Source organism: Otolemur garnettii, unplaced genomic scaffold, assembly GCF_000181295.1.
Source record: "Otolemur garnettii isolate 467f Iridium unplaced genomic scaffold, OtoGar3 scaffold00029, whole genome shotgun sequence".
NCBI lineage: Eukaryota > Metazoa > Chordata > Mammalia > Primates > Galagidae > Otolemur > Otolemur garnettii.
In genome coordinates, this window is record NW_003852424.1 from 2,827,643 (window position 1) to 2,854,124 (window position 26,482).

The window sequence follows — 26,482 nt, forward strand, 5'->3', positions numbered from 1 at the left end:
CTCTTTAATATTTCTTTAATCTGGTTAATGTTTAGGCATCTTGCCCTTAGATAATTATTGTTTCTAAGCAGATGCAAGCCATGTCTGTGAGCAGGTGCAGAAGTGGTAAAACTTTGTCTCCTAAAGTGGAGAGAAATTTTCAGGAAAAAAAAGTGTTTTGTAAAAGTCCCAAGTCAAATTAAAATGCTGATGCCTTATAAAGCATGAATTAATTTGAAACCTTTATAGATTAACTATAAAATAAACTGACACTGCCTGGAGAACTCTAAAGAAAGCAAAAAAAAGGGGGAGGGTTTACAAGTGCGCTCCCCCCCACCTCTTGAAATAAGGCCTTTGTATGTTGGTATGTTACCAAATAAGATGTCATTTAAAACAAAATATTTTCTGTGCATCAAAACCAATGCCCATCATTCTCCTCCTCCTCATTGTCTAGATAGAGGAGGGCAACTTTCTTTTCATCTGAAATCACCGACCTTTGGTCTACCATTCTCTGCAACTGCACAGTTTTATCAAACTCTGCCTGCGCCTTGCCCTGCTCTCGGTCGGCCTGGTGTCCAGCCCCCGCAGGGGTTGTAAAGCTTGCACCAGCTGCCTGGTCATTCCTACTGTCCGTGTCTCTCCAAGCACCACGGTCAGACATACTGTGAGCATCTGCTTCCATTCCTGCCTTTTGTGTCCAGCGGGGGGTGGCCTCTATGTGACTCACATCCACCTGAAAGGTAAATGAAGTTTCTTTGGGCCCCAGGGCAACGTGCCTTAGTGTTCCACCACCATCCACTAAACCACCCAGCTCAGAGGGGTCTACTGAACCAGGGAGAGGACCTAGTTGAATGTGCCTAAAGGATCTGCTAATGCCCAATGTCACTTCTGCCTCTGACATGTCCCCCACATTATCCTGAGAAGATTTGGAAATGACCCTTTGGAGGGCACTCTTTTCAGTCATAAGGGCTTTACCCCCCAATGTGTAACTATGAGTGGCCTGGATCACATCTGCTGAGCCCTCTCTGCAGACAGTGCTGCTTTCTGAGGCACTAAATTCCACGTGCTGAGGGACTGGCCCGTGGTAAACTATCTGCTCAGCTGTTTGATGCCTCTGGGGTTCAATACGGACATGTCTGATAGGCGTGTCGTGCACAGAATCTCCACTGACACCTGACTCCATTCTGCCTGGAAGTGGGGCTACAAACTGAATTTGCTCAGTGAACCCTCCTTTAGGGCCTAACTGAAGGTACCTCATGGAAGTGTGGATATCCACTGCCTCTTCCCCTGCAAAGGAATCACCAGCCTTCCCTGCCGCAGAAATGGGACCCTGAAAGGTAATTTCCTTTTCAGCACGAAACTGGTTGGAGCCATATGTGCTGTGCCTCCCTGGTATGTCGTGAGTATCTGTGGAAAACTCTGCTGGGTTTATGTCTTCTGTGCCTCCCCCCTCCTGACAGGCAGGGGCAAGGCCTTGGAAGAAGGCTTCTTTGGATGCTTGACTCTGATGGGGACCAGATGCTTGAGTGAAGCTCACTGCCTGCCTGAGGTCACCTCCCCCACTTACCTCCACCACTCCTGTAGTGGGTCCTCCCTGCGAGACTTGCTCAGTCCTCCAGATCTCAGTGGGACCTAGTTTAACGTGCCTCACAGAGTGACTCACATCCTCCAGCACGTGTGACTGAGCAAAGGCCCTGGGGCTGCTGACTTCTACAGTGGCCGACACTGGACCATGGGAGGCCCCGCCAGCTCCCCCACTCTCGCCAGAGGTGCTGTACAGTTCCCTGGTGGCCCAGCGCTTGATGCCAGCAGCCGAGGCCTCCGCTCTGCCTTCCCTGCCTGGGCTTCCTGGTGCTGAGCCATGTCGCTTGGTCAAGCTCTCTAGCACCACTGACTCCACGGCTTTCTCTATTTCTCCAGCTTCGTCTTTGCTCAACTCCTCCAGGTCTAACTGATCAGCATCCAGAGTCTGAGAGAGGCTGACTTCAGCCACCAAGGACACAGAACCACCACCAGAGGTCTGGACTTTCTTTACATCGACTGAAACACCCCCTGACTCACCCAGTCCCTCTCTAGTTAGGGCAGACAGCTCTTCCTTCATGCGCTCCGGAAGGGTTTCCTCCAGCTGTCCGATCACCTCCACTAGCTGGTGCCGGGGCTCCTTGGAGGACATGCCCTTGATGGAGGTGTGGAACTCATGCGGTATTTTAATCTCCTTTTCAATGACTATTGGTTCAGCATGAAATTCACCACTTCTAGCTTCTTTCCAGTGAACAGAACCTGCATCCCCTTCCAGAGAAGGTGCTGGAACATCCAGGGGCACAACGTTCTCACCGGCCTCATCATCCCTTTTTTTTCTCCTCCACGTCCCCTGCACGATTTCATCTTGCCAAGAATACCTGATGGTGGATTCCTCCTCGATGTGAATCTGCCCATACACTGAGCTGTCATCTCTATCATGGTCCCCAGGGTGTTCATCTGGAGTTGACACAAAATAACTCTGCTCTCCCTCCGAGTCACCTGCCTCTGTCACTTCTTCAACGTGAGCTACCTTCTCCTGAGGTTGCCTGGTCCTCTGACGTTGATTAACTGAGAACATGACGTCAGTTTCTTCGTAACTCTCCTCTTCCTCAACAAGCTCCTTGGCACCGGGAGACATATCATCGACCTCTTCCACCTTGAATGGGACAGAGAACACCTCTGTCTTGTCACCAGCTAGGTAGCTCACAGGCTCTTCCACGATCTCCACGTTGACCACCTTTGCTCTCCCCTCCTTCCCTTTCAGACCTAGATTGATTATATCTCCTATCATCTGCTCAGCTGATTTTCCTTTCAGCCCCACTTCCTTAATATCCTTGCTTAAAAGGTAGTCCAGGCCAGCTTCATTGGAGACATCAACATCCTCAGTCAGTTTAGACTCCACAACTATTTCAGTCTTTGTTTTCCTTTCACCAGGTAGCTCTCTCCTCTCCATGTAAGTGACTTTTGTGTCTGGAAAAGAATTAACAGTGGCTTCTGTATCTGGAGACTGACTAAACTGCTTAAGGATGCTGGTAACAATGTTTTCTGCTATGGTTTCTGTCATGCAATCACCTGTCAGAGAGCTGGTGGTGTCACCAGTGCCCAACCTGAACCGTGCCTCTCTGGTGTCCGCCTCCCCACCTGCACCTGCACCCTTCTTCACTGGCATCTGTGTCTGCAGACCTTTAGGGGACGTCTCTGGTCTGCTGTCCTGGGATACTTCTACACTAATCGGCACCTCTCTTTCTCTCACACTCTTCTCCTTCAGGGATTCCATCCCTTTAGCCCTTTCCCTCATTTGCTGGCTCTCTCTCTCTCTTGCTTCTTTATCTAACTTTGTCAGTTCTTCCCATCTCAAATTTCTCTCCTCTGAAGCCTTCTCTTTAGAATCAAACATTTTCTCTTCTTGCCTTTTTCTGATGGTTCCTGGTTTGCTTCCTTCTTGCTCCCTTGTGGTTTTCTTTTCCACAGTGACAGTCCTCTCATTTAACCGAGTGCTTCTGGAAGCACCTGCTGCCACATTGTCTTGGTGCGACTCCTGGACAACTGTGGTATCTTTGGCTAAGTAAGTGGGGGCCTCCCTTGTACCTTCAGCTTTTGGTCTTTCTGGGAATGTTTTCACTTGAGTTTCAGTATCTCTTAAAAGACCATAGGTTGGAGAAAAAGTTCTGAAGCTGGTTTGACTGTTGACAACTTTTCCGTAAGAATTTTCCTGCCAGGCAGGGGCCACGGAAGGGTATCCCGAGCCCAAGAAGCCCCTTCTAGCAGCACCTCCAGTAGATGTGGTTGTCTGAGACCCAAGGTACCCGGACCGGTGGGAGTAGACTGCCGAGCTGGGAACTGAACTTGCCAAAGTTGCTTTCTGCCTTGAGAACAGATTTCTTTGATTTTCCCTTTGTAATACTGAGTCAGTATATTGATAGGCCTTGCTTCTGAATTCTGTAGAAGTTGAACAAACAGTTCATTAAAATGATAAACATCATTACCTTTTTTCATCTTTAAACATTGTTACAGGTCAAATCCAATCCCATAATGCAAAATATATACTATTACCACAGAAAGGACATTATAAATACACCATTTTCAGTGCCCAAATTATCTTTGGGGTGTTTTAAAAATCCTATTACAGGAAAGGCAGCACAACAAATTAGCCTAGCACTCTTCCCCAGTTACTGCTCTGAAAATATTCACTCACCCTGACAAAAACACCAAATGTCGATCACAAAGCACAGCACGTGTGCAGAAAACTCAGAGGTGCTAGTTTTTATGGCTGAAATTTCACAGTATTCGGATATCTTGAGATCATTCATTTCTACTTGGTTGAGATAAATTTATTTTACTTATTTCAGCAGAGAAGAAATATATAATTACAAAGTATTTAATTACTGAATACCAAGACCATAGCTGTTTATATGCTCTTATTTTTCACTGATTTCTTTATTGGGCCAACAAGTATTGACAAAATTAATATTTTTTACACTTCCTAATTTCTTTCATTTTCACACTGACAACCTCCTCATTTGTAAAGGTGCTGCTGCAGAAACACTACAGATTTTGGTTTTGCTTCTCTTTGAGACAAGAGTCTCACTCATTTGCTCTGGGTAGAGTGCTGTGGTATCACAGCTCAGTAACCCCAAACTCCTGGGCTCAAGCCATGCTCTTGCCTCACTCCCCAAGTAGCTGGGACTATAGGCACCTACCACAATGCCTGGCTAGTTTTCCTACTTTTAGTAGAAATGGGGTCTTGCTTTTGCTCAGGCTGGTCTCAAACTCCTAAGCTCAGGTGATTCACCTGCCTCAGCCTCCCAAGGTGCTGGGATCACAGCCATGGGCCCTGTCCTAGAGTTGGCCTACACTGAGGCAGTCCTCAGAGTACCTGAGCAGCACATTTTCCTGAGCTGCACACACCAGCCTAAGGTAGTAGAAACAACGGAATTCTTCCCATCCCTGCACTGATGAGGCAGCAGGTTCCAAGGTGCTGACCACCTGCCCATCAAAGCCCTGCTTCCCTGTACTTGTGCTACAACATAGCTCTTTGATCTGGAAAGCAAACAAGTGTCCCTTCCAAGGGACTCTTGTGTGATAACTAAGTCCACATGTACTTTCCCTCACCCTTCTCACTGCTCAGTGCCATCAGCCCCTCTGCTCCTGCTCCATGTTGGCCAGGAAGCACCCCCAAACACATGAGTTTATCAAGCACTTCTTTCTCCACACTCTCATTTACGTTATAATTGAAATTATGTCCCAGTAAACTAAAATGTTATTTGGTATGTAAAAGAGAGATGAACTACTGTTACCTGAACACCGTATCTAACTCCTGTTCTTCCAGATAACTGGTGCTTTACTATCTATCCATGAAATGAACAGTGTAGACAGGAAGCATTTTGTGTTTTAGACACAGGGACCCCCTTTTTTGTCCAGGCTATATGCAGTAGCACAATGGTATCCCGGCCTCCCAAGGCGCTCAGATTACGAAAGTGAGTCACTGTGCCCAGCCTGGGAAGTATTTTTAAGTTAAATAATTAGCTTTCCTTTCATTTACCTGGTTGCACATTTTCAGCATGCTCAGTCCAGATCAGTATCTCTGGATTACTTTCTCCTTCCAATAAGGCCCTGTAAAAATAATTTTTAAAAATAATTCATTAGGGAATTGAAATGTCAGAATGTCCTATGTGTTAGGACTCATGTCTACAGAGTGGCTGGGGCAGGGCTGCACCATGGGGCTGGCAAGCCCACCCACCGGCCTCAGCAGACCTGGGCCAGGCTCCCCTGCTCTGCTCACTGCCACGTCCCTGGCACCCAGCACTAAGCCTGCCACCCAGCACCTGCCACTACAGCTGTGCAGCCAGTATTAGCCGAATGAAAAGGAAGAGTGGGCTAGGGCCTCAGCACACTGCACAGCCAAGCCCCTCTAGAAAGCCCTCCCTATCCAAGGCAAGGAGAGCTTAATCAGCGGGGTGTTGGCAAGAGGTGGGCCCAGGAGGGGAGGGCAGGCAGAGCTTGGCTTCTGTGGGAAGCAGGAAGGGGCCTGGGTGTGGGCATGTCACTCTTGGCTAGAGGGTCCAGAACAATTGCAACCCTTAATGGGGTCTTTCTGGAGTCAAGTTGGGGGCAGCCTGCAGAGGGCCGGCTAGGAGCAGCACAGGGACTGACACTTGTTGTAAGGCAGCTGGACTACACCTTTGGTTTTCAAAGTGGGTTCCATGGGGACATCTTACAGCTGACAAGAGAGATGGGAGGCAGATAGGCAGAAAAGCGAAAGGAAGCAGCAGACCCATCCTCCCCACACTCAGGCCTCACTCTGTCCACTGGGGCATCTTCTTATCTCCTTTAATAAAAGGGTGGAAAGTACCCAACTGGGTGATTTCTTTGGCTAGGTCTAGCTCCAAGAGTCTAAAATTACATAGTCTCCATTAAGTCGATATTCACATCTACCACTTCAGAAGCCAGCAGTGAGAGAGAATGGGCCTGTCATGGTTCAATAGTCATTTGGTTGCTAAAGCAACGTGTGAAATCACTAACTCCAGTTCCAAGAAATACACTGTACATGGCAAAGGGCACCCAGACTAGAGCCCACTTGGAAATGCTGACGATACTAATGAGAGCTGGGCAGAAGGACAGAGGAGGGAGCCCAGATCTAGCTAGGACTTGGCAATTCAGGCAAACTGCACCCTGCCTTATTTCCATCCATTTTAAACACGGTGATCCCCATGAATGTGAGAACCCCGTGAGCAGCTGGAAGACAGCGAAGGAGGCCAAGAGGGCTTTTCCCGGCGGTGCACATGGGAGGGCCTGCCATGGCAGCTGTGACTACAGAGCACACACGTGCAGACGCGGGAAGTCAGGGCCCTCTGGCTCCACATCCCCAGCTCTCCACTCAGGGCGAAGGCCAGGAAACAGGACACCAGCTCACTAGTCCCACACCCTCATGACCAAGCACTTCAGTTTCCAGAAACACAAATAGTTCCACTGCACAAACAATTAAGAGGTCTGTATGGTATGAGGAATGTTCAGGGTAAAAGCCAGACTCTAAGGGTCTGCACCCCAGGGTTACAGCAACAGAAGAGAGAGTGTCCTATAGCTAAGGGGGCCTAAACAGGGCATGGGGAGATGGGCCATGTTCTCATTCAGATCCTCCCCAGCCAGCTCAGCAGTGAGCTTCAGGCACCACAGGCCTCTCCCTTAACCTGCCTGAGTGAGGACAGAAGGTGCCCTGTGAGGAGCTCAGGTCAACAGGGTCATCACTGACAGGTCCTGGGGATGCAGTGGAGTTCATGATTAAGATCATCCCTGAGGGAATCCAAGAAGAATGTTCTGTTCTTTCAGGAGAAATCCAAAGCATGAAGCTATTACTGAGTTCAGGCCCCTTAGTAGGGTGCTCTGGCATGTAATGTAGGACACAGAGACGAGACATCCCCACTACCACCCATACCCAGGGTCCTCACAAGCCCTAGCTGACACCAAGCACCACCGTCACACTCACATCTGTAAGCTGCACAGTCTGAGTAGCCCCATACATGCCTCTGGTCAGCATCCTTGCTCTACAGTCAAGAAGACAGGAGCATTGGTGGTATAGCTCAGTCGGCAGGGTGCCGGCCACATACACCAAGGGTGGCAGGTTCAAACCCGGCCCCGCCCAGCTAAAAACAACACTGCAAATGCAACAACAAAAAATAGCCAGGCGTTGTGGTGGGCGCCTGTAGTCCCAGCTACTTGGGAGGCTGAGGCAAGAGAATCATTTAAGCCTAAGAGTGTGAGGTTGCTGTGAGCTGTGACACCACAGCACTCTACCTAGGGCAACAGCTTGAGACTCTGTCTCAAAAAGAAAAAAAAAAGAAACGGGAGCATGGAGACAGTGTCATGGCTGAGGGCAAGCCAATCACAGACAGACGCATGAGACATGGACCTGGGCAGCCTGAGCTCTCACACCCTCCCCCGCAAGGCAACTTAGGCCTCCCCAAGAGGCCAGAGACTATGGTATTGCACATGAATTGCAGAAAGCACAAACAACCTTCTACATCAGATCCATGAAAGTAAATTCTCTTGGTGACGTCAGTCAAAATGGCCGGGCATTGTCACTTCCGGGGCTCTACTGGAAGAATATGAAGTCCCTGCTCTAGAAAGAGGTTTCCCACCTATGTCCCCTTCTCCACCCATCCGCACCCAGCTGGGCACTGGTCACTAAGCTCAGGCCTCAAGTGGCAGACACAGTCTCCTGTCTTCCTTCAACTCAGCTCCCAAGACAAACAAGGCAAAGGTACCAACAAAACTGCCGATGGGGCTCAGCACCTGTACCTCTGCGGCTAGGGCACTAGCCACATATACCAGAGCTGGCAAGTTCAAATCTGGCCCAGGCCTGCCAAACAACCATGACAACTGCAACAAAAAAATAGCCAGGCATGTGGCAGGTGCCTGTAGTTCCAGCTACTAGGAGGCTGAGGCAAGAGAATCACATAAGCCCTAGAGTTTGAGGTTACTGTGAGCTGTGATGCCACAGCACTCTACCAAAGGCAACATAATGAGACACTGTCTCAAAAAAAAAAAAACTGGGTGGCACCTGTGGCTCAGTGAGTAGGGTGCCGGTCCCATATACCAAGGGTGGCGGGTTCAAACCCAACCCCGGCCAAATTGTAACAACAAAATAGCTAGGTGTTGTGGCAGGCACCTGTAGTCCCAGCTACTTGGGAGGCAGAGGCAAGAGAATCGCCTAAGCCCAGAAGTTGGAGGTTGCTGTGAGCTATGTTGCCACAGCACACTATCAAGGGCAATAAAGTGAGACTCTATCTCTTAAAAAAGAAAAAAAAAACTGTTGATGAGAGGCCAGAAACATGATTTCCTCTAAAGCTCTTCAAGGGTCATTTTTAAGGAATAGACTAGTACAACTTTAAGAAGTGTGTAGAGTATTCCCTGAGGCTGCCATCAAGCCTGGTTATTTTGAGAGCAGTGGGGGGAGCGTCCACCCTCCAGGCCATGGAGACTGAAAAATGCCAACCCCCTGAGTCACGGGCTATTCCTGAGCATTTCATACAGCTTATAGTTTGGCAGCCCCTAAGGCAAGAAAAGAAGCAAATAAGTGCAGGAAAACCTGAGTCTCTGGCCCCATTAAGGAGTCCGACCCAAACCCGCAGTGGGGAAGTGAGCAGTGATGTGGCCTCTGGACGGGCTCCAGGCCCTAATGGGCCTCCTGAGTCCTCATCAGGCACCGAGGCAGGGCTCTCTGTCTGGGGTAGATTCTCCTAATGGCATTTCTGGGCATGTCGACTGTGATTCAGCACTGTGGGCACCACACCGCCACACTGCACATCACCCCCTTTAGAAGAGGATAAGAGGGAGGAGGGGCAATCAGAGGATGTTTCCAGAAGGGATGTCTGTGCGGAGCCCGCTGGGGTCCTAGGGCCAGCAGATGGTTCACATGGTGCTTCCCAACTAAAAGTAGGGGGAGAACCAGGGGGAAGAAAGGGAGATGCTGGGGCTGGGAGACAAAAGCCTCAGCACGCCTCCCTCAGCCTCGTCACTGTGCTCCACCAAGGGGCAAGCTCTGGTCTGGGGCCCCCGTGGAAGACAACAGGATGGGAGGGCAGCAGAGGGGAGACGGGCAGGATTCCACTCATGTGACCAGTACAGCAGCCTGAATGAGAAAGGCGCAGATGGCCACCAGCTTTCATGAAGCTGAAGAAGTGACAATGCCGGGCCATTTCTGGTGACTCTCTCTGTAGCCAGTATTAAATCACGTCCCCAAAGCCATCTCCATGTCAATACTAGAGACTGAAAAAAAAATTAGATCAGCAAACACACACAGGAAGCACAGGGATGGTTAATGGAGTAGGCTCTGGAGTCGGGATGTCTAGACTCAAATCCTGGGCTTGCCACTTCATACTTCTGTGACTCAACCTTGTGTGGCTCAGTTTCTCCTCTTCTGAAATGGGGAGAATTCATAGGTTTTTGGTGGCAGTTATGTGATTAAGCAAGCAGGAAGGGCTTAGAACAAGGGCTGTCACAGAGCAAGTGCTCAATAAACCTCAGCAATATCATGTTCGTCGCTACCACCGCCACCTCTGCCTCTTACACTGTGGGAGGAAACTGGTTTTCAGCTAAAGTGGGGGAGAGGGGGAGGGACGCGGTCACCGCTCTACAGTTAACTGAGTGTTCATTTGTTTATTTGGCTACAATCACATGTACTAGATGATCCTCTCGGTTATGTATGTTTAAAACTACAAGGTTTTATTAATTTCAAATATTTTACCCAGTAACCAGATAAGTCTCCGCATTAACATATTTTGTTAAGCCAAAAGTAGTATTTAACTTTTTTTTTAAAAAGTACTTCTGCAAGACCTTGAGAAAACCCTAAGAAACGTTTTCCTTTAAACAGTCACATGAAAAGAATGGGTGACTTAAAACCTAACGGAACCACCAGAAAATGTCATTAGAATGATGGAATTATGAACCTGAGGAGCCACCCAGATTGCTACCCTAGCAGCCCAATTAGACTATAAACCAAGTCCTATTTCCCTCAGTTAAAAATGTTGCTTCTGCTCACCAAGGTCACAGAGGACACAGAAAGCGCCTTCCCCACAGACACATAAGTGCATTTGTCGATGTTGTTGTGTCTAACTTAACCTTTTCAAAGGCCTTTTGCCTTGAAGAGCCCAGGCAGCAAATGAATCTCTGCATTACATTTTCATATCTGGCTAAGACTGCCTTCAGGATCTGTCTTTGGAAAAATCATTTTGGCACTGCTTTCCTTTTTTTCTTTTGGTGAGACTCAGAACAATTGCTACATCCTTCACCCCTCAACAGGAAAAGGTGAAGCCTCCATCATCTGCCTTCCAGCTCAGAGACCCAGGATGGGCCTCTCAGTTTTGGTGGTTTCTGCACAGTTCCCCCCCTCCAAGCATTCTTGCATTTCTTTCACTTTTGAATATCCTTTTCCACTGTATTTTCTAGGAATGTATTGCAGATGACTGGACGCTATTTTGAGTGTGCATATAGGCAGGAGCTGGGGAGGGGGCTTTGGAGGATTTTTATTTTCTAACTAAGCTTCTGTAAGTTCTCCATCTGCAGCATCTGGACCAGATCCTCACAGTGCTACATTTTCATCATCTTCAGATTATCAACTACTTCTTCATAAGCACCTGCTTTAGGAGAGGGCTGTGTGCTGGGTGGTCTAGCCTGCAGCAGCAAGTGGCAAACAGCACACAGCTCACCTGGGCTCACCCAGGGGCCTCCCAACTCCTTGGGTTCCATGACTACCTACACTAGGTCCTCCCTGCCCAAACTCTAGTGACTATGGGAAACTCCTAAGGCCTCCCTCCAGCTTCCCAGAGGAAGCCCCTTCCACTCCCAGCCTCCTGCACTCCCAACTGCGGCTGCCTCCCCCATGACCGCATGGTACCGTCCCTGGGACTGCCCCTTTGCTGCCATGGAAGCCCCAGTATAGCTGTCTGGCTCTGGAGGCCCCCACAGTCTGCCTCCTTCCCAGACCTCTGCTTACTCACCTTCCATTTTCCTCCCTGCACTTACTTTCTCATCCAAACTTGCCCACCTGGAGCCCCTTCCTGCTTCCCTTCTGCCAGTCTAATTCCCATCTCCCCACATACCCCACCTTCCAAAGGCCCAGCTCAAACCCTACAACCTTTGGAAATCCCTCCTCAGCACCTCACCCAAAGCCCTCTATCCCGTCACTGAGCCATCTTTATGTACCCCCGCTAGGTGGCAATGAACCATCTACAGCACCTCCTTGAAGGGCACATTCTATTCTTTTAGCATCTTGTTTGACGTTTTACCTAAACATGCCACGTCCTTTCCACATGTGAATGCCTCGCTTTCCCCTGTACCTCTCCCGCATGTCACCTCCCCCTTCCTTCAGGTCTCTGACCAATCTCCGCACCCTCCTGAGCCTGTCCCAATTCTCACACCCACCCCTCTGACCTTGTCTTTTGAAGCATTTCTTGTTTTCTATCATGTAAGAGGCTACTTAGGTCCATGCTGCCTACCATGGCCCTCAACATTAAGGCCACACTGGCCATACCTTTCAAGTCCCCTGAGCTCAGCACCAAGCCCTGCATGCCCAGCATCTCTGGAGCAGCCTGAGGGCACAGACCCCAGGTCACGAAATACTCAAGGCTTCTCAGCTATGGCTCTTGCCCATTTTTCACATTTCCTTACATGGCAGGCCTCCAAAACTGAACAGGGACACCCAAATGTCACAAATGGCCACAAATCAGTCCTCAGAGCCTCATCCAGGCTATTCCTCCCACTACCTGAAAAGCCCTTCCCACACGGTTGTTTCCTGGCTTTGCTTCCCTTCCTGTGAGCGCTGCCTATTCTAGGAAGCCCTCCCTGCATGCTTGGTCAACTTTCCAATGAACCTAGCACATCACTATCCCAGAGCTAAGCATCTCCACCATCTTCTGCGCACAGTGTCCCAGTACACTGGTTCCTTTCTGTCTAACTCGGCAGTCAGCAGGGCATGAAGGGGGAAAGCCTTGACTTAAGGCCTGAGGTTCAAATCTTAGCCTCTCTACATACTAGCTGTGTGATCTTTATCACAGCCTCCTTGAGCTTGAATTACAACACATACAAAATATACCTCTTTGATGAAGTTATAAAAATTGGAGAGTCTGTCTACAAAGCACTTAGCACATGGTAAGTGCTAAGCCCAGGGCAGCTGTCATCATTTGCTGTCCATTAACAGCCAGAGGTATGGGCAGCTATTTTGGAATGCACCAGAAAATAAGATGGTGATGATACCAAGGCTGACAGTCATGAGATAAAGCAAATTCAGTAAAATGTTCATGCTGATGGATATAAGAGTGGTTACAATTCTTTCAACTTCTCTTATGTTTGAAATGTTCATAACAAAATGTCAGGAAGAACTAGACAGACTATTTTGACACAATTCTATAAAGTAAGATTTAAAGGAATGAACATCTCTGGGGTATTCAGGATTCCTAGTTCTGTCCAACCCAAGTCACTACTTTCTCTGAAGTGTGTTCTCTCCAGGTGGCTTCACAGGATTCTGTCACTTTAGGGAGGTCAGATGTAGCCCTACAGCGACAGCCACACAAGACTACAGACAAGACTGACACGTGTAAACTTGAGTACCATCCGGATTTCTTTCTCTATCCTACAGTAATTCATCCTTTGAATTGTCCTCTAGGCTGCACTGAGACAGGCCTTGTGCTGAGCAGGTGGCTGTAGGCCCACTGCAGACAGGAGTGTGCACACAGTACATCACCCAAAATCCAGAAGGTCCAGGTGAGACTCTGCATTTCCAACAGGCTTACAATGTCTCATGATACCAACACCCTGCAAGCAGTGAGGGCCAGTGGTTCTTTACACTGGTCATCCAAGGAGGTTTAAAACCACCGTGCATGAGGCCTCCCCACTCTAATCCAGTCAGAATCTCTAGCACTGAGAGATTGCCAAGTACAGCCCAGGCTGAGAATGACCCTGCACTGTATCTGAGCCTCTCCCCTCTAATCACTCAGGGCCAGTGCAGTAAATGCTCTAGGAAAGACCTGACGATCACACATCAGATGGACAAGCACCTCCAGTCCCCCACTACACCCTGCAGGGGCATGTCTCCTCTTCTCTCTGTACCCTCGACCCACGCTCAGCCCCATGACTCCTGCTGGAGTCATGACCCCAGAAGAAAGGGGTAGGGACAGTGCTGCCTGTCCTCTGGTACCTGAAAGTCTCATTCGCATCTTTTCCTGCCAGGTGAGGGGCCAGCATCTTCCCTGGCCACAAATCGGCTGATCAGTGAGACCAGCCTCTGCCTTGGACTCTCTCGGGTTTGCTTTATTTCAGTTTTATCTTATGTTTATTCAGCTATACAGAGTATCCATAAAGTTTATGTGCAATTTAAAATCGTTTAATATTTATTTATATATTTATATACTTATTGATAAATTACAAGTATATATTTGAAAACTGTAAGTATACAATTATATTATTTTATGATTACTTTAATATTTCTCCTTAGACCAGTGATTCTCAACCTTCCTAATGCCCCAATGTATTTTCACTGTTACAAAGGGGTTGTGACCCACAGGTTGAGAACCGCTGCCTTAGAGGGTCACCAGGAAGGGCCAACTTCTGGGTTGGGAAGTGTTCTGGACTCTTGAGAACTAGACTCAGAAATTTCAGCAAAATGTGCCTTCAGCATTAAAAAGCCATAGTCCTCTCTCTTAGATATCAGATGTTAAATCTGATGGTCAACTAAGCAGTTTAGGTAACAATGGCCAACCACTGTGGGTCAAGCTTTGTAAACAAACATCATCTGTGGTGAAAGATCAAGGGTCTGAACAGTGACAGTGCACTGACACAGCCACGCATTTTCACACTTTCCTCAGACAGTGAGCACCAGCAGCACACACTATACTGAAAAGAGTCACATCAGGACTTATCTTCAAGGCATTCGCTGGTGATTAAAAGAATGATAGGTCTCTGGTTTATATACAACTAAATTGGTTCTGTTCAACTGTGTATGTCTTCTCATCTATGGGCATCTCCCAGACTACACCTGCAGCACTGGCAGACAGGGGCTGGGAGGGAATACAGTGATCCCAGCCAGCCCCTGAGGTTGAGCAGGGTAGGTGTGCATGCTCCCAAAGGCAGCCTCAGTTTCCCTGTACAACCTCAGGCAGCAGAAAGAGGCACATTGAAATCACTCACTCCCCTGAAAGCAATGATGGGTCCTAAATTCCTCCGGCCAAGTCAGGCCATAACTGGGTTAGGGAGATGCCAGAGACGGACAGAAGCAATAAACTCGGCTGACAGTGAACACAAACGGCTCAGGCTCACTGCCCCTGACAGCTAAGCTGGAGGGGTTGGAAACACAGGCAGGCCCTGGACTCCTGGGTGTGATGCCCACCATGCAGTCTGCCTTTTCAGGACAGAGAACAGGGGGTAGGGCAAAGGGGGAAAGGAAAGGGTTCAAAGTCCCAGAGAAACAAAACATAAAATAAATTCCAACCCAATTATGGAAAGGAAATGGAAAAAACTAACAGCCTCTGCAGGGATGGACTCACTGGACATCAGGTGCCTGATACAGAAGCAGAACTCAGCTTTCTGGGCCTGCCTGGAAGCTGTTCCAGAACAGCACCCACTTTGGGGTTGCTCCCACCCTAGCCTCAATCTATGTGACTAACAAGAAGCTGTCCCCCACCCTCCAGTCCCCTGCACATGCTCTAGAGAACTTTATCCCTCTGGCCAAGGATGGGCTCCCAGATAGGCACATGACCCAACAGAACCAGAGAGCTGGGCCCTGGAGCTCCAATGGGATTTCTGGGAAGAGGCTCTCTCCTTCGAATAAGGGGACATGGCTGAGTGGCCCTAAGGCTAGAGCTACTCAGGGGCCCATGCAGTCACAGGCTGAGAAGAGCCCAGAAGAAAGAGACTACAGGAAGCAAGGACAGATGGCTGCCAACCTCCTGTAGCCATCTGGACCAACTGTGCCCGAAACTAAGGACTCCGTCATGTGTCTGGGTAATAAACTCCTTTTTTGACATGAATCAGTCTGAGAAGAGTTTCCTTCACTTGAATGAACAAAAATCCTGATTAATATTTTCTTGCCCCAAATAAAGTCTGAATGTTTTCAAATTTTCCTTATCAGTAAAGTTTAGATCATATAACTGAGCATGTGATTCAATAACCTACGAATTTAATTTTGCCATTGTTCCCCCATGAGATTTCCAAGGAGAATGCCAGGGATAAACCTTTGGAAGGACCAAGGAGCTGATGTGTCCTCTCCTCTCTCTCCCCAAACCCTGACCACCAGTCCTCTCTGGAGAACTCAGCCAGAGCTTGGCTCTCAATCAGGGATCCAGAAAAGCCCCTGCTGGCTGGGCCCTAACCACCTCTTAGCAGCTTCCCTGGGCCCAGGCTCCCTCTTCACTGATAGTCATAAGCACTGTCATTAATCCTGGCTGATGCAAGGCTTCTATACAATAAAAACAGTGAGGCCAGCCTAAGGCAGCAAAGTGAACTAATGCACCAGCCGTTAGTCTAATGGACATCAAAGCAACCCAGGGCACTCTGATATTCTTAGAACAAAAATCACAATCAGAAGATTGTACAGGCAACCTACAAGGGGTGCTAAATTAGGCCTGGACTCTGTCCCTCCCCCGTCCCTACCCAGGGGAGCTGATCTCCTTCTTATCCTCTCCAGGTCCAACTCCCTCACCTGTTGAGGACAGTGCCACTGGAACATAGCATTCACCGGCATGCCTTCTACTCTCTGCGGATGCAGTCTCCCAAGCATGCTCACCCCTTCTGAGACTTATGCTCACAACCACCCTAGGAACAAAGCAGCCACAGTGCCCTTTTCACATGGCTTGGTAGGTAAGACACAGGTCTGGAGCCAGTTCCAGCTGGGTCTGTTCCTCACCAGCCTACAATCCAGATCTTCAACTATAAAAGTGGTAAGTGGTGCCCACCTCAGAGGGTGACTGAGAACAGAGACCAACAGCAAAGAATTAAGTACTCTGTAATGTTAGCAATTATAATCTTTCTTTCAAGTGGGAAATCCTAGGCTCTAAAAATTCCTGCGCAGAGGACCTGATTGTTTTCTCTGCCCTGCCCAGCACCTAACCCCTTTGAGTGCTTTGTCTCCTTTTCATGTGGTTGTTCAATATCTAGATAAACAAAGCCAGTTGCCCTAAAGCACCATGCCAATCTCTTGGCAGAAATGCAGTGTTTCAAGGCCAAACCCATGCAGGGTGGCATCAGAGCCTGGGATTTGAAGCACAGTAGAATAGGCAGACAAAGACTTCCTGGGCCCAATTCCTGTCCCTCTACCTTCTAGCTTTGTAACTTCTCTGAGCAAGGCTTGTTCATCTGTCAACAGTTTCTAGTTTCTGGGATCCAATGTGTTGACATGTTAAAGCTCTGAACTGGGGCCCAGAACACACACAAGGCAGCTAAGGGTGCAAGGTGTAAGGGGATAACTGCTGGGTGGTCTGAGCAAGGCCCTACTCTTCCTCCTCTGGGCTCTGGACTTCTTGCCTGGCCATGCCAAGACCTGCTCTCTGCTTGTCACAAGGCCACAGGAACTCCCCAGAGGGTGATTTTATGCCCCTGGCTTCAAGGCTGACTCTGCACAGCATCCTTACCGGTAAGTGGCCACCTCCAGGCTGAGGCCAGTCTTCACCCGCAGGAGCTCCTGATAGTCTTGCAGCCGGTCAGCCATGGCCAAGGTGAGGTTCTCCTTCTCATCTTCCAGGCAATCAATCACTCTCTGAAGAGAACAGAGGGGCTTTTAGATCAGAGAACTAGAGCTTTACCAGGTCAAAAACTTCAGGTGCCAGCTCAGCACCTGTAGCTCAAGCAGCTAGAGCGTCAGCCACATACACCAGGGCTGGCAGGTTCAAATCCAGCCCCGGCCTGCCAAACAACAACTACAACCAAAAAATAGCGGGGCGCTGTGGTGGGCACCTGTAGTCCCAACTACTTGGGAAGCTGAGGCAAGAGAATTGCTTAAGCCCAAGAGTTTGAGGTTGCTGTGAGCTGTGACGCCACAGCACTCTACCAAGGGCAACACCTTGAGACTCTGTCTCAAAAAAAGAACTTCAGGTGCTAAAAATACAGGGCATAAAAAGAGATGAAAATCCTCCAAGCTTATTGAACACACAGTCACTTGCAAGGACGATTTCAAATACTGCCTCCCTTCCATACTGAAGATATTATCTTACTGCATATGGAAGACTGTGACAGAGCACGGGCTTCTCTGTCCAGATTCCCTAATAACAATGACAAATGCTTAGGAGTTTATTCAAATCATCCCCACGGTTCAGACATCGGTCCATTTAAGAAAACCAATAAACACATGAAACTGGTTAACTCAGATGCTACTGAAAATAAGCCAAGACCAGAAATCAGAGGTTTTACAATATTTCAGACAAATGTCACTCAGATTTGAACTAGAATGTCCCCTGCCCCAAAGTCATGATTTCCAAGAAAGTAAGCAGATAACTGATCTACAGTTCTTTGTTTCACCTAGAAAAGCTACTTTAAAATCATCTGGGGAGACAGACAGACTATGGGCATAAAAGACAATATCCAGACCCAGGTAAGAATCTTCATTTTGAACTGTTCTGTACAGTGTAGCTAATTAAGGGCTCCCTCAGCGCCTGTCCACACACCCTCAGGCTCTCCGCAAGACTCCGCCTGCCCCTGCTTAACTGCCTCAGGCCACCTTCTCTCTCCCCAGTTGACACCCGTCCCTGGGCCAGGCCCCTCCAACAAGCTGCACCACACCCAGCTGCCGAAGTGAATTAAAAGCTAATGATCATGATGATATCACTCTCCTGAAAGCATACCATTTCAAGTCAATATCTTATAATTAATAAAAGCAGTGGCTTCTGGGAAATAATCAACCAAACAAATATTTAAACATTGCAGTAAGTCTATATACTTTTAACTGCTGATTTGAAATAGGAACTAGCATTAGTTCTGAATGTAATTAACTAAACTGACATTTATCTTTGTAGAATTCAAAAAATTGTAAGGCACCTGAGAGAGGGAACATATTTTCCTTGTTGATGGAATCCCTTCACCAATGGCACCTGGTAAGATGCTGAGGGTTCACAATAAACATGAAATGTCTGTGATACCGACAAATGAACATAACTAAGACCTCACACTGAATTTAGCATTTTTTAATTACATGATCAGCATGTAAATAGTTCTGCTTCCCATAACAGTTCTGTTTCTATGCTAACGATGGTTGTTAGGTTCTCTTTGTAGTAATATACAAAGGATACTAACAATAAAAATCAAAACCATTTAGCTTTTAAAGCAAAGGAACAAATCTAAGAACAATCAGATAATGTCCCAGAGTGGAGATATGTTAACAGACCCCCCTTTATCTGTTATTATGAACAGATAAAGAGGTTCACCGGAGCAAAGAACTTACCAGTGTTGATAGAAGTGAGAGAGTTGCCAGAACTTAGCCATAACCTTCAAGTGCTCTATAGTTAGTTAAGTCTCAGTCTTAAAATCTTATGTTTCCCTAATTTAAAGGGATTATAAACCTGGATACAAAGTTATGATATAAAATGTGCTACATATATATCATTTTAGGAAATTTGCCTAAATAGTAAAAATTAAAAATTTATAGTAGTTTATTCTTTACCAAAAAAAAAGTTCAAGTATTGTTAAACTGTTTAGGAAAAAAAAATCAGATGAACTCAATTCTCTGACCACTAACCTCCTAAGCAGGTCAAAATTCCCCAGCTTTGTCAAAGGGTTATGGAAGAAAATTCTCTCTTTCCAGAGAACAGAGAAATAGGTCTGTACCTCATGAAATATAAAAAGGAACATCAAACTGTATTTAAGTTGACATAAGTACAGTTCCAACCACATTTCCATGTGAGTCAACTCTTCCTAAATTGCCAAAGGAAAATTAGCCAACTTTGGAAGCAGGAACAAAAGACTTCTTGGCTCCCAACCAATCCTGCCACTGAATGAAGCTTCAGACTTGGGCCCCACTTTGCCAGAAGTTTAAGCTATGGCCAGGCAGAGCCAATGGAGTACCCACTAGGAAGCTAATTCTAACCCAAGCAGAAAGTTTCACTTGCTGTTGCAAAAGCCTGGGAGAGAGGTCACCTCTCTATTTAGAGAACTTCTGGGCAGCATCACAGCCAATGATGAAATCTAGCTCTGCACCAGGGAAAGCACACTGCTGTTAGGGCCAAAGGAACTAACTTTCCCTTCCCCAAACTTGAGCTGCCCTTTCTTGAGCAAGTCACACAGACAGGACAGGAAGAGCTCACAAATACCACCATCACTTAGAGTCTTGCATTAGTTTGAGATGCCTCTTAGATACTCAACTGGGATTATAAAATATGACTTGAGTCCAAGGTGCTAGAGCTGTAAATACTTAAGTTAGCACCCCATCAGTGTTTACTAACACACTTGATTTTTTTGTCTAAATGAGGTTATCAACACTATTTAAATACCCTTGAGCTATAACAAGAGCATCTCAAACTGACATGGGGAAACTGAACTTGAGTCTTCCACCCAGATCCAGCAAAAAAGTACCCCCTTCTTCTAGTTGCTCAGGCCACAAGCCCTGGGGTCAACTCCAATTTCTCCCTTTCCCCAGCCACATCCAATCTGGTAGCAAATCCTGTTGGCTTCAACTTGAAAGCAGGTCCCCTCCTCACCCCCCTCACTCCCACTCCTGGTCCAAGCGCCCAGCACTTCCAGCCTGAATAATCACGTAGTCTCTCAAAAAGGTCTCCCTGGCCCCACCCTGCCCAAAATACTGTTTTCAACATGGCATCAAGAGCAATTCCCACTAAGACTACAGGTCCCAACTCCTCTCTGTCCAGAACCCGCCTAGCGGCTTCCTACAGTGCTAGAGCAAAAGCCCAAGTCCTGTGGTGGCCACTCTCCTCCTCCCTCACAGGACCCCAGCCACAACAGCATCCTGGCTGCCAACACCCCCCAACCCCCAGCACCACTGTTTCCACTCGAGGTCTTTGAGGTAAAGGGATTTTCTCTATTTTGTCTGGTAATTTTTACTTGCTATTTCTCCAGTTAAGAACCAAGCTCAGCACACTAATCCCTCAATAGCTATTAGACAAATGAAACCTGTGAGCTACTTTCACTATTCCCATTTCACAAATGGGGAAACTGGGTTGCACAAGGGTTCCTGCCCAGAGAGCAGCAGAGTCAGGATCCAACCCCAGGCAGGACAGGTACAGAGTACTATTAGCCACATGGCTATTCCCATCCCCCTTCCAAGCTAAGGAAAAGTTTTCAATCATGTTTTGGGCAGTTGGATTTGGGCAGCCTTTCATGAACAGCTGGCCTCAGCAACTAAGACACTGATTTTCTTTTTTTTTTTTTGAGACGGAGTCCCAAGCTATCCCCCTGATAAGAGTGCCATGGCATCATGCTCACAGCAACCTCCAACTCCTGGGCTCAAGCGAATCTCCTGCCTCAGCCTCCCAAGCAGCTGGGACCACAGGCACCCGCCACAGCGCCTGGCCACCTCTTGGTTGCAGCCATCATTGTTGTTTGGCAGGCCCGGGCTGGGGATACCAACCTGCCACCTTAGGTGTACGTGGCTGGCGCCCTAGCCGCTTGAGCCACAGGTGCTGAGCCAAGACACTGATTTTCAACCGATGTGCGTGGCACACTGATGAGGTGTGAGAGGATTTTAGGTGAGTTGCGAAAAATTTTAAAGATCATTATTAAATTATTTTTGAAAGAAGCTGAAAGCACAGTACATATATTCCTTTACTTTTTTTTTTTTTGAGCAACATAATTTCAGTGTGTCATGGAAGTTTAACTACAGGTTCAAGTGTGCCATAGAGGAAAAAGATTGAAAAACAATGAGCAAAAACCTAAGTGTTAAAGCTGGCACAGATCACATGTCATCAAGTGTTTTCCAAACCTCCTCCCTGTAGACTGGGTTACTCAGGCTTCAAATAATCTAAATCACATACGACACAATGGGAACCTGGAGGTCGGTTCAGCAAACTTTTCTTGGGTAAACCTAAGGCACAGGGCAAGCCAACACATATCATCTCACGTGCAGAAGGCACAGAAGCCATCTGGGAAGAGCTAGTGGCCAGGGAGAGGCTGGGCACTATACAGGGACCACCCTGGACTGTACCCAACTCCTGCTCCTGCCTCCAGGTAACAGGTAACATTAAGCCACATGGAACATAGAAAGTAGAACGTGAAAGAGACTTAATGCTACAACTCTTCTGACAATGGCCAGCTAGAAGGGTCTACAAGCATTTTAGGACTTTAAGTTAAGAGAGTGCCTTTAGGACTGGCCCTTAGGAAAGGCGATTATTATTCTACAAATGGAAGAAAATACTAGTTAAAGATTTCTTTGATGAAAGAGAAAAGTGGAAATGTAGCCAAATGGTTAGCTCTGCAGGCACTGGAGCCTGAACTGAATTCTGGCTTAGCTACTTACCAACCAGGTGGACTGTGCACCTCAGTTTTATCATCTTTAAAATGGGGCTAATATTATTAGTACCCACCTGCTAAGACTGATGTGAAGACCAAGATGAATGCTTGTGAAGGGCTTGGTATCTGTGGTATCTGGCACACATGAAACACTTGGTAAAGACTAACTCTTAATAATGTGACATTTATTATGGTATATCAGTTAAACCAGATCTTAGGATTTTTTGTCTCCCCAGCCCCAGAGTGAGCTTCTATAGAACCTGAAAAAATTACAAGCTTGGGGTTAAATTAGTACTTACCCATTAGCATAATTTCTAGCATATTTTTGGATTTTTTAGTTGACTCTTTTGGAATGTAATTTGAAATACTGTTGCTTTAAGCTAACTGGGGAAAGAGTCAGGATATGGACAACATTCAGTACCAAGAAACCTCCACAAATTGGAGCTGAAAAAAAAATCCAAATTCTTACTAACATTTCTCTTGTTTTTTACTTTGGGGGTAAAGAGGTAAATTCCAATGAGAGGGGCATCACTGGATAGGAAAGAGAGTGAGGTCCTGGTCCCTGGGCAAGTGTGACCTCAGAATAGGTACTTCCCCGTGGTCCCTGCATCACAAATCTGGGCAGTGATTCTAACTGCACTTCTAAGTTCCTGCCTCTCCTCCAGTTAGAAGAACTGTGCTTTCATCTGTCTCAGATTTAGAGTTCCACTGAAAATTTCACTGTTGGGGAGAAAAGATTTTGCTGCAAAAAAAAAAAAAAAAATGGGGGCCAGAGTTTCAAGCTCTGAAATGAGCCAACTGAGCAAATGGCAAGCATTTAGTTCACAAAGCATATCTCAAAGTAGCATTTTCCAAACCCGCTTGCACAGAACAGGCCCTTGAGGTGGTAGTTAAGGCTCCTTACAAAGGAGTGCCCTGGGCAGTTCAGTTTAGCAGACATTTTTTTTGAGAGTCGCAATACCCATAGGTTAAAAAATCTGTGAACACCTGCATTAAGACTCTTTCACTTTCACCCTGTGGAACTCAACACCCCCCTCCCACCTCTGTCGTTGAGAAGTGACCCCAGCACACACTGCATCAGTCCCTGTCCTTGCTCCACCTACAGCACAGCAGAGGCAAAACAAAACTCACAACTCCAAAGATTAAATCCCAAACAATTTAGTGCAATATTGTTTTCTATGATTTCCCATCTGGTCTCTAACTATTGAATACTGAAACTCTAGCCCGCTCCCTGGGGGCTGAGGGACAATCAGTAGATCTTTGCTGATTCTTTATGGATCCCTGTCACACCACCCAGGCATTTCATACCATAATCCCATGCTCCCTTCACTTCTAGCTTTCAAAAAGCACAAAATCACAGCCTCAAGTCTTTAACTCACAGCTGCAAACTGTTCTCGTAAAGTATTTCTGAAATTGCACAAATATTATCTCAACTGTCTTCCTGAGAACTATTCCTAAGTTATGATAGCATAACTTGGGGAATATTTCTAATTCTAGTGAGGCTGGGCAGGGCAGGGCCAAACACACTAGGACAGGACAGGACCGGACTGGGCATATCACAAACCAGCCGCAGGTGTTGCCCTGTTGGTGTCAGAGGGGTTGTTTCTCTAAAACAGCAACTGTTTACATTACTCTGCACGTGTACTCTAACATCCTGCCACAGGGCCCTGCTTTCCCACAACGTTTTCGCTACCCAGAGATCTGACGTCAGCTTGTACTATGCGCAAAATATCTCTGATCAAGCTCTTTTCTGCATTACGGTAGCTGTCCCTCCCAAGAACAAACATGGCAGCCGCCCAGAGAGTCACAACCAGTTGTTTCCAACTGGGAAATCATTCTGGCAAAATAAGAACCACTTTGGAAAGCAATCCTGAATTTTCCCCTGAGGCGACAGGGCTGTCACTTGTGGAAATCAGAGACCTTTCATGTTTGACTTTTAGATCGCGATCTACTACTTCTAGGAAGCGCAGGAATTAAAAGAAAACCGAGAGCTAACAGGGTCATTGGTTAGTATGCGCCCAGTGAGTCAAGATCTAAAGAAACTGACGCCCTAACACTGTGACAGGGACGGAGCTATCCACTGGGACCTGCTGCATGGCGCTCGTCCACGGAGCGTAAGGACCATCCGACGGTGGTCTTCTTCCAGAGCTGAAGACATGTCAGGACCTTGCGGCAGCCCAGAGTAAGGTGGCTCCAGGCCAATCAGGGACCTTTCGGGCGGGCCCCGGGTGAAGCCACTGCAAGTCCCAGGGAAATCCGCCGCTGCCCCATCCCATCACTTAGGGTGCCTGGGGGAGGGAGAGGGAAGAGCGCGACCTGGCGCACGGACCTGCCGCTCCTCCGCCTGTAGCTCGTACTCTTCCCGCATCCGCAGCAGCTCCTGCTCCAGACGCGCGCGCAGCTGCTCCAACTCCAGAGCCTTGCGCCTCAGCGCCTCCGCCTCCTGCGCGCACAGCCGCGTCTCCTCCTCCGTCCGGAGTCGGTCCTCCTGGCCGCGCCGCAGTGCCTCCTCCAGCTCGCGCACTTCGTCCTCGTACAGCTGCACGGTCTCCCGCCACGACTCGGCCACCAGCAGCGCGTAGCTGTCGTGCACCTCCCGCAGGCGCGGCGAAGGCTCGGCGGGGCCGGCCGCGCGGGCGCGGTAGTGCATGGTGAGGCCGGCGGCGCGCGCGCGCAGCTCCCGCACGTCGCGCTCGTGGGCCGCGTCGAGGCCGTGGCGCTCGGCCTGCAGCCGGCCCAGCAGCGCCTCGAGGGCGGCGCGCCCGCTGAGCGCCTCCTGCAGCTCCCGCCGCTGCGCGCTCAGCTCGTTGTCCAGGCGGCTGCGGGCGGCTCGCGCCTCCGCGTCCAGGCGCTGCAGCTCCCGCAGTTCGCGTCGAAGCGCATCGCGCTCGTTCTCCGCCAGCGCGGTGGCCCAGCTCAGCTCGTCCAGCTGCTGCCGCAAGTCGCGCGCCTCCTCGGCGAAGCGGGCCTGCCACTCGGCCCACAAGCCCTCCTGCCCGCGCCGGCCGCGCAGCTCCTCTTCGAGTAGCAGGTTCTCGCGCTCCAACTCCCGCACCCGGCACACGTACTCATAGAGCCGGGCGTTGAGCTCCTGCAGCTCGGCCTTCTCCGCGCCCGTCTGCAGCCGCCAGGACAGCATCTTGCTGGATGTGTGGGGCTCTCCTGGCTGGCTGGTCCCCTCCTGCCTTGGTCTTGTCCCCTCAGCCGCGCCACTCCGGCACCGCCACCGCCCGGGAGGCCCGCAGACTGGGGCGGGAGCTGGCCAGTCGCGTCACTTAGCGGACGGGGCGGGCGGAGTGGGCGCGGGACACGGCCTCCAGCCAATCAGAGCGCGGCCGAACGCGGGCAGTCTGGTCGGACAGCGCCCCCTGCCGGACTTACTGCGGCGTCGCGCGCGAAGCCACCCAGCCCGGAACTCGGATGGCCGCGGAGACGGTCGCTGGCTATCCTCACATAGCCGGCGCGTGGCTAGTTCCGCTGGGCCGGGCTCTGAGAAGGGGCGTCGGAGAAGGGCTGCCTATTGCTGCTCCTTTACGCGTGCCTAGGGCACCCAAATGACCTAACTTTCGTGGAAGAAAATAGAAGCTGCCATGGAGATGCTGAGTTGCTGTGATACTGGTTATGTACCAGGGACTTCTCACCGAGGCCCTGGAGGTTGGGAAGTTGAAAAATGATATATACTGGGAGGGCCAAAAAATGTTTCCACATTTTAAGAGATCTTGTTAGAAGTAAAACTCGATCTCTCCCAAAAAGGGTAAATGCAGGTAAAATGGACGGGTGTCTGGACGCATGTCTACTTGACCAGTAATAGTACATTCAATTCAAAAAGTATCTTCAAAAAGGACAACATCTCTTAAAGTGTGTATACATTTTTGGCACCCTCTATATACATTTATAATATGTCATATGCATACATTAATCTCTTTTTAACTTAAAGCTTAAGTACGTATACATATGCCAGTATTTCAGCATACAGGCAGGACTTCTCTTGATATAGGTTGACCTGGAGTTCTAGTTATCCATCTTTTACAGACTACCCTCAGGATACATACACGTTCCAATATCCATTTCTTTCATTTAAAGTGAAAATTTTGACCATGAAGTGCTCTCGAGAGAACTTGCTAGACACCCAAGATCTCTCCAGACTTTTATAGTTGTCCCTCCATATCATCTAAATGTGACCGCATCTTTTTCCAACAATGGGTCCTTAAGAAATCACCCAATTTGGCTAGATGCAATGGCTCACGCCTGTAATCCTAGCACTCTGGGAGGCTGAGGCAGGTAGATCACCTCTGATCAGGAGACCAGCCTGAACAAGAGCAAGACCCCCATTTCTACTAAAATAGAAAAATTAGCTGGGCATGGTGGAGCACACCTGTAGTCCCAGCTACTTAAGAGGCTGAAGCAGGAGGATTGCTCAAGCCCAAGAGTTTGAGGTTTCTGTGAGCTATGAGGTCACTGCACTCTACCCAGGGCAACAGAGTGAGACTATGTCTCAAAAAATTTAAAAAAAAAAGGAAAGAAAGAAGGGGGGGAAGGAAGAGAA

At 48.4% G+C, this 26,482-nt stretch overlaps 1 protein-coding gene across 2 annotated transcripts; it reads right to left on the bottom strand.

Annotated features, from left to right (window-relative positions):
• Positions 1-335: 335 nt before the first annotated feature.
• SYNM (synemin) lies at positions 336-25,075 on the bottom strand. Of its 2 annotated transcripts, XM_012804451.2 has the most exons (5): positions 24,266-25,075; positions 17,118-17,242; positions 5,543-5,613; positions 1,547-3,939; positions 336-712 (listed from the first exon to the last, which is right to left on the bottom strand). In XM_012804451.2, exons 1-5 carry the CDS (start codon positions 25,073-25,075, stop codon positions 392-394), a joined length of 3,720 nt encoding a protein of 1,239 aa, XP_012659905.1. In that variant the 3' UTR covers positions 336-391. The 2 variants fall into 2 exon arrangements, with proteins under 2 accessions (XP_012659905.1, XP_023368378.1); XM_023512610.1 differs by having other exon boundaries at positions 336-3,939.
• Positions 25,076-26,482: the final 1,407 nt, after the last annotated feature.

What these genes read in the sequence shown, in the direction of transcription:
- SYNM (XM_023512610.1), bottom strand. Translation starts at nt 25,075, where the DNA reads ATGCTGTCCTGGCGGCTGCAGACGGGCGCGGAGAAGGCCGAGCTGCAG. An exon ending in TACAGGCGGAGGAGCGGCAG is followed by an intron (nt 17,243 to 24,265) that starts GTCCGTGCGCCA and finishes TGTTCTCTTCAG; the next exon opens with AGAGTGATTGATTGCCTGGA. An exon ending in CTGGAGGTGGCCACTTACCG is followed by an intron (nt 5,614 to 17,117) that starts GTAAGGATGCTG and finishes TTATTTTTACAG; the next exon opens with GGCCTTATTGGAAGGAGAAA.